The 19,467-nt window shown below is 41.4% G+C and overlaps 1 protein-coding gene across 2 annotated transcripts in view; it reads left to right on the forward strand.

Annotated features, from left to right (window-relative positions):
- The window catches only part of scube3 (signal peptide, CUB domain, EGF-like 3), a 106,366-nt gene that overhangs the window by 41,582 nt on the left and 45,317 nt on the right, over positions 1-19,467 (forward strand). For both annotated transcript variants that reach the window (XM_042491616.2, XM_042491617.2), the window contains exons 4-6: positions 1,678-1,812; positions 15,859-16,005; positions 18,775-18,891. In XM_042491616.2, the coding sequence (XP_042347550.1) occupies positions 1,678-1,812; positions 15,859-16,005; positions 18,775-18,891 (399 nt within the window). The remainder of the gene's footprint in view (positions 1-1,677; positions 1,813-15,858; positions 16,006-18,774; positions 18,892-19,467) is intronic.

Genomic DNA, 19,467 nt, shown 5'->3' on the forward strand with positions numbered 1-19,467 from the left:
TTCCATTCCAATATGCCGTGCCTATACTTCTACTGCACAGCATTTCAGACAACTATACTTATACTATGCTATACAAACTATACTTTTTACTCCACTACATTTATTTGAGACATTTGGTCACTAACTAGAGATTTTATTGCCTGGGAACCACACAAATCTGCAAGATCATGTTTCATTTGCTCTGGCAGATTCGCCTGGTCTTCCTCCCTTTAAAACAAATTTCCCAGTTATTACAACTGTTTTTTCTAAAATGGGGCATGTTTCAGATGATGACTGACAACTTGTGCAGCCTGTACACGTTACAGAAAATACTTGATGACCTCATTTTTTGCCCGCGTACCCCTGTGCTAGTGTTAAGGTTATCGTCAGCATAAACAAAGTTTAGTAAAGAGAAGCACCTTTGAAGCATTTTCAAAACTAACCAAGATGGCTTCAGGTTAAGGTTGCGGCTTCACACCAGCTTCATGGTATCCCGTGGTATAAAAATTGTCAGTGGTCATACTGCACATTTGCTAATCAACGGTACTGAAAAAAATGTAAAAAACTGTTTCAAGTTAAATTTGTTTGCTCAGTCAAAATACCTTCCTGTTTTCCTTCCTGTAAGGGTCATTTTAATACCATGATACTTCAAGATTCAGTAATCATAACGTGAAAATCTCATACTGTTGCAACCCATCTGCAGCTGATGAACTTTCTATGAAACACTATTTTCAAATTCTGATGGCAAAGTGGCAAAGCTCATCTCTGCACGCTGTAGTGTGTTTACATCTCTCTGTCGCTCAGCGCTACAACAGATGCGTCATGCACTCATTGGTTTTAAGTTCACCTAATTGCATCAGGAGACATTTTATTCTATAGCCGCTGACAACGCCCCTTATAGACTGAAAAAGCGAAGTGATAGTTTCCAGACTGACTTGCATTTGCATCACCAAATTGGTTTGGTGATGCAATGTTAAATTAAGCTTACATATTAATTCATTATTTAAAAAAATGCTGTAATATAAGATATAATAGTATAAAACTCACTAAAAGGCCATTTTGGTACTTACAGTACATTGTGTTGCTAATACTTAAAAGAGGTGTTCGGGGCACATATAAAACAGAGTTTTGGGAGCCCACCGACAGAAATTTGAGCATCATACACTTGATTTCCAGCATTTCCTTTTTGCGTCATTTGTGCCTTTTCTGCATTAATGTATAGTTTACATCTCTTTTTGGTAAAGTAAGAACCCTCTGGTTCTTTTATGTTTTTAATCTTTAACTGAAATCTACACCCATGCTTACAACAAAATACTTTTCTATTGCTGCTGTTACTAATAAGTAAAAGGATCTGAGTTCTTCCTCCACCACTGATCACATTGTGTTACAAAAATCTATATTTAAAATACACAAAATACTGCTTTAAAATCCCCCAAATTTATACTATTTAGAAGCACAGTTGGATCAGAAACTCCTTCATATAAACAATCACTTTTGCTCTACATACTATGTAATTATACCTCTAAATATGTGTGTGTTCCCACAGTCTCTGTTCAATTATGATTTACAGCGACTCGCCCATTAAACGGGTCATGATTTGATCCCAGACAACCTTCAGACAAACGATAATCTGTGCAGCATTTGTTCCATCTTGAAGTGATCTTATTAATTTCGCTGTGTGCGTCTGTCTCCCGGCAGATGTGGATGAGTGCTCAGAAGGCAACGGCGGATGCCAACAGATTTGTGTCAACATGATGGGCAGCTACGAGTGCCGGTGCAGAGAAGGCTTCCTCCTGAGTGACAACCAGCACACCTGTATCCAACGTCCTAAAGGTTAATCATGCACACAAACACACACATTGATGATTTATGGAAAATACCAGGACACATGTTGGATATTACGAAATGTGGTGAAAGCTCATTACTTTGTGCAATGTCTGGAGGATGATGCAGTCGAATTTGTATGTAACATGCTAATGTTCAGGTCCAGGTAGTTTTGAATAATGTGATGAGTTGTGCAGATTTAAACTGAGAGTGGGATCGGCCCTAACAGGCCTAAATGAAAGGTGAGCAAAGGTGGGTGTCTCCAGTCTGAGGGGGGAGAAAAAAGAAGAAGAAGAAGGGGGATAAATCTCTTTCTGTTTTCCTCCCACCCTTTCAAATTGAACCAATCTAGTGCTTGGCAGCATTTTAAGGTATCAGTGGTATGAGAGTGGCCTTTGGGGGACTTTGAGCAGAGAAAACAATTAAAGGTGTAGCCTGGGGCAGACACACCTCTTGTTTATAGAGCATTCCTGTGGGATGGAGACGTGACAGCAGAAGGTACAGAGCCAACCTGCTCTGAGGCTTACTCATCAGACACTGGAGCGCTGCAGACATGCATACATTTATAACGTCATAGCTGTATCTTAAGCACAGCAAGCTGTCAGGAAAATATCTCTATTATGCATCTTGTAGCAGACAGTGCAGCATTTTACAAGCCTATAAAACAACAGCACAGTGGCTGCAGTCTTTAAAATCCATTCTAGTTTTCTTAAGATTGCATAAAACAATATATTTTATAGCATTAAAAAGATCAGTTCATCAACTTGAGCTTGTAGTTGTAGCTTTTAAATAAGAACTGTGCTACAGTTGCTGTGTGTATCACTCAGCTGTGGTAATGTGAGAGTGTTTTTGTTCAGTTTTGCAGTATTTTTCACAAAACCTGTTGAATAGTTTCAGTCTTTCCATTCCCAGTGCCAAAGACATTTTTGATAGAAGTACAAAGACAAAATTAGCTTCACTTAGAGTTCTCTTCCCAATGAATCTTATAATCATGCATGCACTGAAGGCCAACCTAAAATTCTTTTAAACAATGATGATTCCACATTGTGCTTTTCCTTTTTTACAAGGGAGTTTCTGGACATAGTTGTGGATACAGTGTCTAAGAGCAGGCCTCTGGGTGGGCGTTTCCCATGGCAACAGTTGATTGACAGCTTTGCACTGGGGTTGCTTGGAGACACAATGTCAGTTTCTGTGATGAGTGATCGACTGGAGTGTCTCAAAATCTTAGGAATGATACAAAACATTATTTCCCTCTTTTTTTTTAACAAGCCCACATAGTGTGAGCTAACTGCTGTCTGTCAGTTTCAATTAGTTTTGCTTTAGATAGCCTAACACCCATTAACGGGAAACAAACTTGTTCATTTTTAAGAACAAATTAAAAATGACATGAAATACCTGAGGCCTTTTCTGTTAATTGTGTTGCTGTATTGACACAGTGAGTTGTAGCATCACATGTCAAAGTGCTATCTATTCAAAGGTGCTGAAATTTTGAGCTGTACATTATTTTGCCTTGCATTTACGTCAACCAGCCAAAGCGAGAGTGGGCAAGACGGGAGGAGAGACCATAGCAACAGGCAGCATCGAGGAGTGTGGCCGTAGCTGTGATGGAAAATGCTAAGAAGTGTCCAAGACAAGTTTCTGTAATGGAAGTTCCAAATAAAAAAGAAAATAAACATTTCAGAGGAAGAAAGTAAAAAGAAGAAGGCAATCAATGCCTGGAAAGTCTGTTTTTTATTTATATAGTAGCCCAATATCACAAATCACCAAAAATGTACTCCACCTGGAAAACACTAATGCGGGGGCGGCAGCACTATCACAGCAGAAGAATTAGAAAAATAAAAGTAATAATTTTTCAGTTTAGGTAACTGCACAAGACCACTAATACCACAGATTTTCTAGCAAATAGATATGATAATTTCAGGTCAACTTTAAAAGTAGGCATATTTTGCTGCAGTAGATTTAGGTCATTGAGATTGTGACTCTATCCTTGATTTTGATCCCTGTGCTGTTTCGTGTTGTGCTGTTGCTATGCTTGTTGTTTGTCACACTGTACATGTTGCACAGCGCGCCCTGCCTCTGTTCTTTGTTTGGTTGATTCCTCCATAGATCACAAAAGCAACATCAGAGAAAATGAACAGCTGTTATCACGAAACACATTTATTCGACGAGTAATTATCCAGCTGTCTACAGATTCCTCGGCTCTGCAGGTTTGGACCAGGACTGCGTTGTAGATAGTTTTGGTTGCTGAGGTTTGCAGCACTTGTCATTCAGAAAGCCCTGACTGCATGTACAGTAGTGCTGCGAGTGACTCTTCATCACTGACCTCCTCTTTTGTAAGGCGACTGCTCGTGCTGGGAGTCATTAGGCTGTGATGTCCCCTGGATGGTGAACCGAGGATCTTGGAAGTCTGGTTTATGAGATCAGTCTGGCCCAGTGAACTGTCAATGTTTACATTTCATAAACGCGGTGTTATTTGAGTGGAGTGAAAAGCTGGATCATGTGTTTCAAAGCACTACTACTATATCTGTCAGACTGGAGCACCGATCCAGTCTCACCAAGCGCCCCCCCGTCTCTCCTTTACCTCCTCTCTCGTCTTTCTTTCTCGATAAATGCCCTCAGTTCCTGTTAATCTTCCATTTTCATATTAAGTTTGTCTTTATTGCTTCCAGATGAGACCCATTTGGATCAAGAGATTAAAGCTGCCATAAATCTACAAACTTCCTTCACTCATCGGATAGCCGCTCCGTCATTGTTTCATTATTTTTGAAAGACTAACAGACAGAACAACCACTCATCTGCTTATTATTACTGCTCTTATTACAACAGTGTGTGACTGAAGGGAAAATGGAAGTAGTGAGGAAGTGGCTTGCCGAGTTATTGGACAATAACCCTGCAGAACTGCTGCAAATATCACTTTCCTCGCTTACCGAAAAAATTACGCACAAGTGGGAAAAAAATCATTGAGAAAATTAAAACCGATCTAATCTCCCAGCCAAGTCGGTTTTAGTGGAACCCTCCATCCTTTTCTGCGAAGGCTCCTCTTAAAGAGCGAAGCCTGGGGTGCAGTTTGCTCATGAGCTTTATTGTTCTCATTAAAAAGACATCAGCTTTCCATTTCTTTCATTAATGGGTCAGGTGTTCCCTGGGCAACTTCTGTGAGTCTTTCTGAGGACAGTGGAGAGCTGGTCACTGCAGTGTATGTGGCTAACAGTCTGTTTCCCTTGCTGGTAGGAAGCCCTTGTTAGCAGTGAGCCTGTGCCAATTAGGCAGCAGGGGTCTGCCAGCCTCTCAGCTAATGACAAGGCTGCCGCTGGCCTGTCTCTTATTAGACCTGCCCCTGCCCCCCTGAGCAGGAATAACTTCGGCCAAATGAAGGCTCCATCATCTGGCTGACCAAAATGTAACAGTTAATTTATTCTCCCCAAACATTTCTCCCAGTCAAGAAATAAAGCCTTTGAAAGGCCAGCCAAGGTGCTTAGTGGTTGATAGGAATGCCATTTAGGTCAAGGAGGGTTCCACTGCTTTGCATTTGATTTATTGTCTCTTTTATATAAGAGGATAACGGGGACGTGCTAGACTGTATGTGCGTGAGACGGGACCCAGCACATTGGAATTTCAGGCCCAGTCAACCCACACATCCATAATTTCAGTCCTGCACGTTTCTGAATATGCGGTGTGGCAATTACCTTAAGTGTGCACTGATGGGCTGTTATTTAAGTCATATGTGTAATCAGTCCTACTATCTTGAGCTTAAAATACACAGTTTGATTATATGATTTGAAAATTTAATCATCAGCTCTGCAGAGTTTAAAAAATGCAACTTTTAACAAGAAGTTGAGTCCTCTGGATCAAACTTCTGTCACTCTGCCAATCAATATGGCGCAAGCGTGACTGGCATTGTGTGCAAAGCTGCTGACTAGCAGCAAGGAGTCTAAAAGTTCACACCAGCATGATGGTTACATTACGGCATCTGAAGCTCATTGTGGGGAGAACTTTTGATTACATGAGCCCCCGAGGTTTTACTGTCACCTTTCACTGCTGGAAGAAATCGGTTGATGGGCAACTGCACTCAAGTCCACAACCCACAGACTGAATATAAAGATGGATGACATGACAGCTCCAGGCCCCCAGGATATGTGCCAGGCTTTAAAGACAAGTTTTGTATTGGCCAAACAATGAAATTAAAACATTAAAGTCCATGATGCCATAGAGCCTCAATAGGCTTTTTTTCCATAGACTTACATTGCAAAAGAAACATCTGTAAATCACTGTATACATTTACACATTATTTTTAAATGTAAAAAATGTATTACATTTACATTTTTAGCACCATAACTCCTGTGAAATGACTTTTTTCCAAGGTTTAAAAAAACTTTATTGTCTGTCACATAGTGACAGAAAATTGCCTTCGGTAAGGAGGAACATGACAACGACATGAAAAGGCATTCACACCCATGAGTCTCACGTAAAATCACAAGTCAAACAACAGACAGAGCCTCAAACCACGAGTCGCCTAAACAGAAGAGCACCCAACCATGCCATGCCATACGCTTAACTATCAGAATTTGATTTGTTTGCTCCAATAGTATTTTAACAGTCGAGCAGAGCTGCAAAATTAAAATAATTTTATCCCCATCAAGTTAGCAGAGGGCTAAAGTGGAAGTAGCCAGCTCGAAAGGTGGAAGTCTTGATCGCTTGCTTTACGGGCCCAGGGATATAAAAGCAGTTTTGATCATCTGGGTAATTTTTTATGTAGCAGTTGAATGTTTTTGGCTTCATGGGCCACTGAGAAACCACATATTTTTTTTTTTCCAAAGATGGTTGTTGTCATTTTAGGTAGTTCTTGTCACCCTGATGTTTAAGTTTAATTTAAATAAGTTGTCTGATGCTATAAAAATGGGCTTTGGCACCATGAGTTACAGCTGTGTGTGCCAATCAGTGTCCTCACAGTCAGTGGTGCTGCTTGTGATTGGTTGGACGGATGTTATTGGGCAGGAACGTAGTACAGTGGAGATTTCTATCATGCATATTCTGGCTTCACCTCTGATACCACCAGAGCAAGATAGCAGTGGCTGTATCTGGGAAATTTTGCCTCCTTTTACTCCTTGTACTGTTGGAGGAAGTGGAGACATGCCATCCATCTTTATATACATCCTATGGTGCAGCCATACAACGAAGATTAACATACTGATGATTAACGGTAAGCAAGGTTTGCTGTCAGGATGAAACTCTATTGTTAAAAATATGTCTGGTATCACTTTTTAAACAGAAGTCTGACAAACATAAAAGAAAGATCAACTTTGTGTTCATGGTCACCAAAGCAGGATACTTATTTTACCATACTAGAAAACAGTTTCCTCAAAAAATTGTTGTTTTCTATCAGTCACCTGACTGTGGATATATGCGTTGCTCTTTTTCTTTACAGTAGGACTTATCGTTCCAGGAAATGTTTACTTTGTCAATGAAAACCTCTTCCTGTGTTTACAGCTTTCATTAGCTTCCCAAAGGGGTTGTTACCCTTTTTGCAGCCAATCCCTTCTGTCCCTGTCTCTCTCTCTCTCTCTCTCTCTCTCAGATTCAACACAATGGACATGATGGACACAATCATACACACACGAAACGCACACAACTCACAAGTCATTTTCAATTTAATCCTGCTGGAGGCACATTCGGACACGTTTTGTTATGGCATTTAGATGCAGACCGTGGCATGTTGACTTCAGGATATGTGTTCTCTGTGCTGGCCAGAGCTGCAGCAGTGCGAGGAATTTTCCAATAAATGTGATCAAATCCATAATAAATGTTCGCATCATATTCTCAGTTAGTTTTGCTCTCCAGCCATTACATTCCTCCCGTATGAAATCAGGCATGGGGTCGCTGAACCCTGTTTTATTGATGTTTTGTTCTTATCGTAAATGGATAAAATAGCCTATTTTTCTTAGAGTGTAATATCCATTTAGCAGACTGTTTGCACATTTTAATTTCATGAAGTAATGTGCTGCTTAAGGGCCAGTTTCCATCATTCCAATGATGCAATGTTTAGTGTTGAAAACGGAAAATATATAACTATTTTTAAGTGCAAAAGGAGATTTCATGGGTTTTTATGTGCATTCGTGTGTTGCTGTGTGGATGTCCCACTGTGCACGCCGACACGGTTCTTACATGTTCCCCCCGTTGGTTCTCAGCAGGCCTGCCTGCCTGTCTGTGCATTGGCCACAGAACTGTTTTTACAAGTGCAAAAGTCGCTGCTCCATTGCTCTGCAGCCCAACCGTATAACCAGGCTCTTTTCCTATTCTAGGGAAGTGGAGCGAAGGGAACGCCTCGTGCTCCCATTGCTACCTATTAAGTCTCTCCCGTAAGTCCCGCAGCAGAGACATACAGGACACTTTCTTGTCACTCTTGTCTTTGTTGGTCCACCCCACATTTGTTCTTTTTGTCTCTCTGTCTCTACGTTGTCGTCCCTTATCTTCCTTCTTTGTCCAGACTTTACCAAGCCCATCCCCCCCCCCACTCCGTCTCCCCCACCCTTGAACAAATATACATCAGTGGCTCAGGCTTTAGCAAATGTTGGCTGCCTTGCCACTGAATACTCCATACCTCATTTGAGACGGGCATCCCTTTTGCTCGTGGGTTTGTTGAAGGCCATCTCTAAGCTGGCCGGCCCAGCATGCTGCTGCGGACTGCCTGAGTGCCAGTGGGGTTTTTCCACTAACACTTGGCTGTCATGGCTTTAACCAGAGGGCCAGACTGAGCTCTGTGGAGACAGATGCCTTCTTCAGCTGCCTCTCCCCTTTGATTTTTGGAAAGAATGTGACTGTGTAATAACATACTGTATCTCATATCTTTTGTATGTCTTTATTAAAGAAGGTTCTGCTGTGCTGTGCTGCTGCTGTGTTGGCTCTGCTGTTGGGAGGATGCCTGGCTCCTCTGGGACTGCACAGTGAGGTGACCTTGATAGAATGAGAGGAGGAATGAAGGCGAGAGTGGCACGTCCCCAGCAGGTGCTGCACAACTGTGTGTGACACAGATGGGCAGACGCACACAAATTCACTTGCAACCTGCATACATTATGCAAATTTCACCTGTGTCAATGCATACACATACATTAATGCAAGTTTTCAACTGCCATACTGTCTATTTTACCTCAAGTACTAACTCTTAAAGGGATAGATTGGAGTTTTTGAATTGGGGTGTGTGTGAGTGTATTTATCTATAGCCAGTGGATTACATACAGGAGATGTCAGTTGGCATGCACCCAGTTTGACAAAGAAGTTAACCAGTATTGTGCTGGGGACTGTAGTTAGCAGCAGAATGTATTTTAGCTACCTAAAAAACCTCCTACCTAAAAAAACAATAAATACCAGTTTAAGTGTACGCTATATTGAAAGTATTTCGCTGTTTTACCTTTCCGTCAGACAGCCTGTTCCAATGAGAAAGCCATTAATGGCTTAAGTTCCCCAAATCCAAATCCACCAGACTCCTTTGACAAAACCAGCAATATTAGCTCACTGAGCAGTAGAGTGCTGGTCTACCACTGCCTTGATCAGTTAGTTAGTTAGTGTTATTGCATGACTTTGGTTAGTCTGAACTTACACTTTTATACGCCAAAGCCACTCTATAACACAAAGAGATTAACCAACTGAGGAAGTGGTAGACCAGCAGCTCCTGTTTTCAGCAATATTAAATCACTGTTTTTCTCAATGGAGTCTGGTTTTGAAGAGAACAGTATAAAAGCTTTTCTTTTTGTTGGAAATCACGGTCTGACATTAAGATGAAGCAGTGAAAATACCAGACTCCAGCCTGATGTGATATACTGTCTATGGATAAATGCCTCATACTGCCCCACTTAAAAAAAAAAAAGCCAAACAGAACTATCCCTTTAACACAAAACCAGTTTCAGCTGATTAGAAAACTAATCTTGCTGTGTGTTGGAGCTTAATGGTAGCTGCATGGGCTTTGTTTCAATCTCAGGAGCACAATATACTAATAATTTTGGCAGTGACATCTATCCGTCCAGAATGCTCTGTGTTGTCTTTTCCACTCTGCGGTCGTTTATGCTTTCAGTGGCTCGTCTCTGAGAAAAAGGGAGTGAAATGAGCAGCCTCAACAAGGCCTTGGGGAGCTGCAGAAAATCGGCGCTCGCACAGCAGACCAAACAGTAGCACTTGGGTGGATTCTGTCTGCTCTCTATGAATGGAGTCAGAGAGGAAGAGTTACTTCCTTGACCGGCTGACTGCCCCGTTGCTCCGTCTGACCATCTGCGTCGCAGCTCAGCCCAACCCAATCCGGTTCAGCTCCTTTCCCATTCTCCCTTTCATGCGTTGACATTTTTATCCTCCTATTAAAACTTTTAAGGGCCCATTATCTAAGAGGAAGGAATGTTGCTTTAATAGTGTGGTGGCTCCATGCTTAGGCCCCTTCTTTTCAGTTTGTAACCAACCAACACTACTAGCTGCTTAATGTTCTCCAGCCAGCGTCGAGCAAAGAGGGGACCGTCTCCCCTCTGAGACGTATGACAGCGGCTCAGCGTGGACCATGAGCCCTCTTTTCACTGCACTCAGAGCAGACTATAAACCCTTGGCATGCCTTCCGCTACTTCAGCCTCATTGTTTCAGTCTCTCCACGACATGCTTCTCAGGTTTAAGAGAGCTTGCAGCACTGTGGTGAAGAACTTTTGGCCGCCTTGGATCTTTTGTTCAAGGATCTTGTTCATCGACATCTTAGCTGGAGCACCCAACTTTTCTTCTTTTGCACAGTCCCACATGTGATGTTGAAACCCTGCTGTAGAGTTTACTGCTGTTTGTTTTCTTGGTGGGCAGCAGCCTGGAGCTCTTGTGTCCATGATACAGATGTTTTACTACCGAAGAAAATATGTCTCCAGTAGATTCTTTGAGCTAATAGCTGGTCTGATATTTCTGAGAGAAACAGCTTGTTCATTCGTTGCTCACAAGGGATGGAGTTTAAATTGGCAGCCACTGGCCGAGAAAGTGATTTGAGCTCCAATCAATCTCTCCACACAGGTATCAATTTAGACTGACTGGCCCACAGGGGTCGCCATCGTCAGTAAATCCTTATGTACCTTTGCTTTTTTTCCTCTTGTTGTCCTGACCTGCTATTTTTCAGAGAGGTGGCTTTTTGATGTGACCTGCACTTAATTCAATGTCCTGCAGGGGCTGCGGCAGACCTCACGTATTAAGCTGAAGTTCCACCGAGTCAGTGACAGACACAGATTGATTCTGCTTCAACAGATCGAAAAAGAATTTACTGTGGTCACTTTATCCCGAAAAGTTCATGCTGTTGTTTTTTCAGGAAAGAACAGGAAAAGTGAGCTTTTAGCAGTCTGCATCTAACTGTTTCTGACTGTTCAGCTTTTAATAAATAATAATAATAACCAAAGTACTTAACTTTGATTGTTGCTTATTTAGTTGTGTTTATGCCTCAAAGAAATACTTCAGATTTCAAGCCAAGTTTTCAGGCGCTTTAATGATTATTTTGATAATATACCAAAAAAATGCATCACATCACTCTTGGCATGCAATTATATGCACTACAAATGCAATTACTGTAAATATAATCATATGATACTTGGATATTTGGATCCTTCAAAGCAGCGGTTCTCATAGTTAGATATCTGAGCCAATTAAGGGAGCCAGCATATGATTGAGTGATGCACAGGAAAAACACAGCTGAGTTGTCCACCAAAATGGCTAAATTTAGCTAACAGCGCTAGCATAGATGACAGAAAGTAATTCCTTCAACACTTGTGAGGTGTCAGTAGTTACCATGCAACTCGTAGCTTTCTACAGCCCCAGAGATCACACAGTGTTGCCCCAAGACCTGTCATTACGCCATCTTTGCTTTTTTACACAGAGCCAAAAAATGTCAGCATAATGCCACTCCGATATGAGATTTTAGATATCATGCAGGCGTGACATAAAACACAAAAGCATCAGCATCTAATGTGACACGTAACATAGATGTTGGGCAACGCTTTCAAAAAAATTGCAGTTGCATAACATGGTGACATGCAACAACAATCATGTACTGTTCCTGTCACACAACAGTCGATCCTGCCCAAACAACAGCGGCCAGTATGTAATTTTAGACAGCATGCCGGCATTGTGGAAGCAAAAGAGGCATGTGTAACACAACAGCATTTGCCTTTGGTGTGACATATAATATAAACGCAGAGATTTATGAACGATAACAATGACATAACATGGCAATAAGAATCATTTACCATTAAACAGTTATACTGCAATTGATCTCGCCCTCTGCACGGAGTGTGAGAAGCTCCTGGCCCTCATTGTCTTTTAAAGTTTTGGACATTTTTGGAAACTGTTCTTCTAGCTGAGTTTTATTTATTTATTTTTTTAATCTCCTGGCTGTGGGTTGCACACAAAAAAAATCTTAACATTACATCCATTTCATTCTGCTGCCTCTGTTACTACCTTCACTGCTAGCTTAAAAGTAGAACAACTCTGTCACCCCTTTTTATGTTCATAACTTTTATACAGAACGGTGAGGCAATGATAGCGTTGAAACATTTCTGCCTGGAGCAGGCAGTATAAAGGGGGGCGTTGGGGGGCGCAGTTTGATGCAGTAACCCCGTAATGTGTTAAATGTGTAGTGTGCATAGTGTTGTATTAAAGCTACTGAAATTGAAAATATGGAATAAAAAGCAGAACATTAAAATGCATCAGCAGAGAGTTAGCTGAGAAGCTGAGCTGAAGTCTGTACAGTAAATATGAAGGTCAAGAAATAAATAACTAATTTTACTAATTAACATGTTACATCTTGTTTGTTTATCTGTACAAAAGAATTTGTGTAAAAACAAGTTTTAATTTTTAATTGCAAGGTTGTTTTTGGATTAAACAAAATCTTTATGCTAAGATAAATTGGCCATCAGAGTGGTGTTGATATTAATTTTTTTAAAACTCTCAGCAAGAAAGCAATTACTTCCCGAAAATGTTGAACTTTTCCTTTAACACACAGTCCATTATTGGGCGTATAGGACAAAAAGGGATTTACTGGCTTCTTGCAGCAGCATCACCTCTCAGAGTTGGTACAGAGGTCATGACCTGTCCTTGTGAGGATACAATTGTGGCTGTTTTACAGAGGGAGCACTCCCACTTGTTTTCTTGGTTAATTGCAGACAGTGTTCCCTTTTTACCACAAGTGCAGTAGTTTCGATGACGCCTGTCCGTGTTAAGCTGTGAGAAAACCCACATCCAGTCTGGTCATTCACTCTGTAGACTTTGGACTCTGTTTCCTGTCCAGTTCTCTGCCTATAAAGTGAACTGTGATAGTTTTTATTAGTTTCTACATATAGAGTTATATTTTATGGGTCAGCAGATTGTTTTAGTGGATCGTGGCTCATATTATCTAACGTTTCTTTCTCCTTCTCTTTCCTGTCCACCTCCTTATGAAGGGATGTTTTTCTTTCTGCTTCCCATCATTTAGTAATGATAAAAACTGGAGGCCTTTGGCAGCCAGTTAGAGAGAACTGCACACGCTGGATGATAGCTGAACCCGGCCCAGAGAAAAGGGCCATTGTGTCAACACTTTGGCTTTTATTGGTCCTCGGAGAGACGAAGGCCCAGGTTCTGGCCCCAGCTAGACATGTTATTGATGGATGGTTCTGTTAGCATTCAGGGGGAAAGGGGCTGCATAAAAATACAGGGGGAGTGAAGTGAGTTTTGGGATGCATAATACAACCATAGTAAGTAATCTTTGGTCTTTTGGGGTTACTTAGTTGGAAATTCAATCCTCTGTTAAGTTCATAGATGTCTGTTTCTTGCTCCAGATCGACACAAAGCCAAGGAAAGGGACCATTGAATTCCACATCCTACTTAAATATCCACATGACTCGCTGTGAAATTTTCAGCGCTTTTACAGCAGCTGCTCTGTTGATGCTCATTCATGGTCACTTCACTCAGTCCTGCCGTGCCTTTTTAATTTCTGCCTTCAGAGCTAAAGCGCTGGCCCCAGTGTTTGTTCAGTCTTTCTGAGGCAGGGAGGGCTGTCGCTGCAGTTAGTGTCTGATAGTTCACCCCATCTGCAACCACGACAAGAGCTCAGACAGGAAAGTCTGAGAGGATTGTATGACCTTGTGACACTTGTTGACAGACCTAGAGTGATGGAAAGTATTTAACCAGGAGGTCAGAATTGTCTATCACACTCAGTGTCGTCAGCTCCTTGAACTAAAGAAGGACTCAGAATAGATTTTAGCCACGAGTGGAAATACATAGAAGGGCAGGTTCTTGGCAAAACATATGGAAAACAAGAGGGCATAATTAAAGGAGGTTATAGTGGCAGGAGTTTAAGTACATAAATAAGTAATTAAGCACAGAATGATGTGAAAACCCGGTTCTGTCGAGCTGAGATTGTTTTCTCCTCATAGCCCTCGGGGCAGGTACGTAGAAACTATATGACAGCCCATGCTCTTCAAGACTGACACGTTTGGACTTTAGAGGAAGAGTGTGCAAGGTTATATGAGCTTTACTAGGTGTTGACACTTCCACGCACATATGCAAATGCTTACATTTATAGCAAAAAAAAAGTTGGCTAATTAAGAAAGTTAGACCTCCAAACACCCTTCATTGCGACAGCAGATTTAATGAGACATTAATGGAGATGTCCTCTTGCTCACTGCCTCCCCATTTGCAAGAAGAGAAGGATACGGAGAGAGATCTGTTTGGTTTTTAATGAGCCAGAGAGCCGGGGTTTGTCACTGCGTCTGTGGTGGTGGCGGAGTTTCACAACGAATAAGTCAAATATCAGTCTTCTCCCCGCAAAGGAAGGCAGCAGGATTATTGCAGCCGAGGGTCCATTTGTGTAATAATTCATGAGTCATGGAAGTGCACGCTAGGTGTGTGTCGTACCTCTTCGTGAAACATTTATGCATCACACAGGCATTATGAAGCTTCTGCGAGCCATGTTAAGTAAAGCTTTTGATTTTTTTCATTGTCTTCATTTTAGAGGTCTTACTGAAGTGATTCAAGCCTGATGACTCATGATCACTGACCCCCTCATTTCATGCAATCCCCTTTGATCTCAGTGTCTGCTGGGAGAATTTAACCAAGGAGTTTTTTTTCTCAGAGTGTCCCTCCTTTCTTTTCTTTATGGGGGGATTACCTCAATTAAAATTACAGGTCTACAGGATCAGCTCCTGCTGGGAGTTTTATCCTTTCTGTAGGCTGCCTCCTTTTTTATAGCCTGAGCCGAGTGAGCATGTCCTAACAAGTGCTTGAATCTTTGTCAAAGGGGTACTGGGCATGTCAGTCACCAGCAAGTAGGCATATATGTGACTCAGGGTCAGGAGGCGTGAAAGGCATTTGAGCATTTTTCACTCCTCATACCAGCTCTGTGACATCAAAGTTAAAACCTGAGTTTTCTGAATGGTGTTTGGCTTTGAAAACGTGTGTAATCTGTCAGGCAGTTAAAGGGATTCTTTGCTGACTTTCAACCAGCTTTGTATCATAACGATGTGAGTAGTATGTGTAAATGAACTATGGTAAATTTCCCTCCATCTAACCAGTGCAGTGCCTAGATCTCCTTCGGATGACACGAAACATATCATTTGGTGCGCTGGAGTTGCACTGGCTCTTGGGTTGTTCGCTAGAAATACAGAATGTGCTTTTGCATTTTCTTATTGCCCGCCACCCATGCCACCACAGCGGACACAAAAAGTATAGAGGCAGATCAAGAGACAGGTTTCAAAGGGTTATTTGTAATTAGAGATGCTTTGTTCTTAGCTAGCCACCATTGTGTCAAATGGATGAGATTGCATTATGTCACCCACCAGCGGAAAGGTGCATTGGTCCGGCACGGCACAGTGCATTCTGGTAGTTGATAGTTTTCTTGCTCTTGATCAAAAGCGAATGCCACAGTCCTTTTTCTCTGTTTTCTCTGGTTATGTAGCACCAGTTTTAAAAGTATTTGCAACTCTCCACTGCATAAACGTCCTAGTTTTATTAAAAGGCCATCTTTCCAGCAGTGAAATACTTCTTTAAGAGATTAACTCTCTCCTGGTCTTGCCTTTTCTTTTACAGTACAATCAGAAGGTGCAAAAGAGGGACCCACCTGCATGGACAAGAATCACGGCTGTGCACACATCTGCAGGGAAACACAGAAGGGTGGCATCTCCTGCGAGTGTCGACCTGGATTCCAGCTCACGCGTAACATGAAGGACTGCAAATGTAAGTCATGTCAACCTGAAGCATAGTTCCCCTCTGAAATACACACACACACACACACACACACACACACACACACACACACACACACACACACACACACACACACACACACAGGGAAACACACCAGAGGAAGGATTTATAGGCTCCTCATGAAAAGGTGATTGGGGTTGGAAACCTGCCGATGATGGATAATTGCACTCATTCCACAAATGCCTTCCAACAGATTTAAAGTCGGCTACTGACATTTAAGTTACATTACCAGAGCCGTGACTAATCTTCCGAATAGTCCTCGTAAAGAAAAACATGTTTATCAAATAAGGAGCGATCATTTACACAACCAGGGCAAGTGTGGAGGTTACTCGAAGGGGACGGCTCTGATGGACAGCGCACACTTCCTGTTGCTGTGCAACGGAGATCATCCTGTCAGAGCTGGGGCCAGGGCTGATGGGGGATTTGTCTGTGTTTGGATAAGGATTGGAGAAGTGTTATTCTATAGTTTTTTTTTCTGTGACAGCCCAGGATAAGGGCAAGAGGCGCTGGGATGGTAGGGTGCAGACAGGATGGCGGTGGAAGCCTCGGCTCGTTGGTGCTCTTTTTCACTCTGTCATCACAGGTGTGTCAGAAGTGCCAGAGTTAATGCTCCCTTCGTCCCCCTGCAAATAAATGTATTTGCACTTAAAGATTTGTAGACATACAAATATATTATGTGCAACAAGTGTTGCAGAGGGTTGTTTTCGTTTGCTATATTTTCCAAAATCTTAATATAAAAATGTAACCTTTTCACAGTGAACTTATTTGAAAGGGGAAACACACATTTAAAAAATCAAAACTAAGTCTTATGACAGGTTCTGGGAAAAAAATGCCAAGGGCTGCAAAGGGGCTGTAAAATTGGAGACCTTTTTCTAGGGGAGTTAAGCTTGTGAATTTTGGGAAAATTTGTTGTTTTTCAAATCACAATTTCAATATAAAATCATACTTTTTTTAATAGGGAACTTATTTGGTGGGGGTAAATGCACACTAGAAAGGCAATACAAGGACTTATGGCATATTTTGTTGAAGAATATGTTGCCTAGGGTTGCAAGGGCTTTTCTAAATTTCCAGAATTTTTCCAAGGTAAATTGAGCTTGGGAATTTCAGGGACATTTAAATAATAAGTGCAACTCAACTAAATTGTTAATTTCATTTTTATTTCTATTAGATATCTGCGTAAATATTTGTTTCTGTCTGGATATGACATGGTAAATGCAGCCTGAGCACATAACCCCTATGTTTCCATTATAATCCCAGAAATTCCTGTTCATTCCATCTTGAATATTCCCAGTATTTTGCAGCCCTATGTGTAACTGACACAAGTCTTGTATTGTGTTCATGCGGAATATCATTATTTAAAAAAATGGTTGCTTGAAGTTTTTTCCATCCTGCAGAATTAATTAAATGCCTCAAAATGAAATCACACCTTCTGACTTAAAATGAGTGAGTAAGTTTGGCCTCTTGCTTGAGGCCACTTCACTGGCCCTCGAATAGTTTAATAATGTGTAACTCCAATGCCAATTTGAGTCTGGGGAGTAATGAATTATTAAAGCAATGATAGTGATAAATCTTATTAAAATGGCTCACCAGTTGAGGTGGTGAATATGCAAATAAATGCATTCCCTTCTTCAGATCATTGTCCACAGATTTCTACCTCAGTCTAAGCCCAGTTTTTAACAATTGACAAAAATGTTGCAAGGTGTATAGAGGTCCCATTTGTTGGCCAACACACTGGCGGAACAAATGTTGGCATTGAACGTTTCTCTAAACCACGAATATGTAACATTTTTAGTTATTATGTAGCTGATATGTTGAAACATAATTGATAAATGCGGTGGTTAATGTGTGGTTATGTGTATGCACAAAAATCTCTTGATTACTGTTAGGAAAAGATTTTGTTTAAGCTTATAGTACCCAGTTTCGATGTTTGAAAATGGTGTCAGTGTCTTGCTAAATAACAACTGGGGTTTTTTTGGGTCTCTGACAGTGGTCTGTATTGTCGGCAGCTTGGAGGCAGTCTTGCCAAGGTGTCACACCATAAATCGAAAGTTCAGTGAGATGTTGACGTATGTACGCTACAGTGGAAATGTGCACACAACTGTGCACATTTCCAGTGTGGAACGTATCATACAAAACAAAGAGCATTTCTGGCATATTTAGGTAAAAAGAAACAGAAGAGTTCTGCTTTTTGACATAACTAAGTGCATAACTGATGCATTTCTCATTGTAATGTCTAAAGTATTAAAATAATACACAAATAAAAGATAAAACTCACAAGAATAAATAGTAAAAAACAAATACCAGTTTATTATAAGAAATTATTTTCGTTCAGAAGATGTAAATTTACAAGGAAGTCACTTATGATCCGGATCCATGGTTTGCAAAAACGCACAGTGCCAGCATGTTCTTCTGGGGACTGAGCTGTGTTTGCCGTGCTCTAATCATATTGAACTGTGTTTTTCTGATGTGTCTCTACAGAAGTGTGAGACAGTTTACAACATGTCTTTCCATACTGTTTAAATCATTCAGACTGAGCTGTGACTTTGTTAATCCAGTCATTTTTAGGAACTCTGCAAAAGGAAGCTTTACGCTCTGGAAGTCTCCTTGAAGTCCTCTGAAGGAATGAATGTTGTCAGAGACATATTTATGCCATAGATCTTACAGCCCAGAGAAACAGAGTCTATATTACTGCTACTTTTACTGCTGCTACTACTATATTAACTGTGTGCTCTTTGATAGTGACGTGCAACTATGGTAACGGGGGTTGCCAGCACATCTGCGAGGAGACGGACCACGGCCCTAAGTGTTCGTGCCACATGAAGTTCGTCCTGCACAGCGATGGAAAGACTTGTGTAGGTGAGTCATCTCACCCCAATACAACTACCAAGGGCAAGAAATAATGGCTTTTAAATGAGAAATTGTAAAACCACAAGTGATAAACTCAGCACTCAATTTTCCAACAGCAAATTTAATTAACGTTTGGAATGAGGTTTATTGTGATAAAACACAAGCTGAAAGTACAGGACTTGTTACAGTAGCTGCATACCTGAGCCTTCTCTCTTGGTCTGTGACATACAAGGACAAAAGGCTACCACCCACTGTGCTTTCCCCTCTGCTGCTGCTGCTGCTGCTCCAGTAACCTCTCAGTCCCTGCATCTGCTTTGGCTTCTCTTCCTCCTCCTCCTTCTCCTCATCTTCGTCACTGGACACAGTGCAACAGCTCTCCCTGTTCCTCTCTGTTTCTCAGCCATGCAGTCAGACGCACACCTTCTATTAGCCCTTGGGTCAGTTCCTCCACTGCTTCCCGTTGGGGATTAACTCACACACCCGACCTAACCTTCCACTGGCATTTATCAGTGTTTGCCTCAGTTGACTTAAGTTGAGTAAAAATCATTCAGCCACTCAGGCATATTGAACCGTTCTGAAGGGCAG

Source organism: Plectropomus leopardus, chromosome 9 (assembly GCF_026936395.1).
Source record: "Plectropomus leopardus strain MGB_pleo_1.0 chromosome 9, ASM2693639v1, whole genome shotgun sequence".
Classification (NCBI taxonomy): Eukaryota; Metazoa; Chordata; class Actinopteri; order Perciformes; family Serranidae; genus Plectropomus; species Plectropomus leopardus.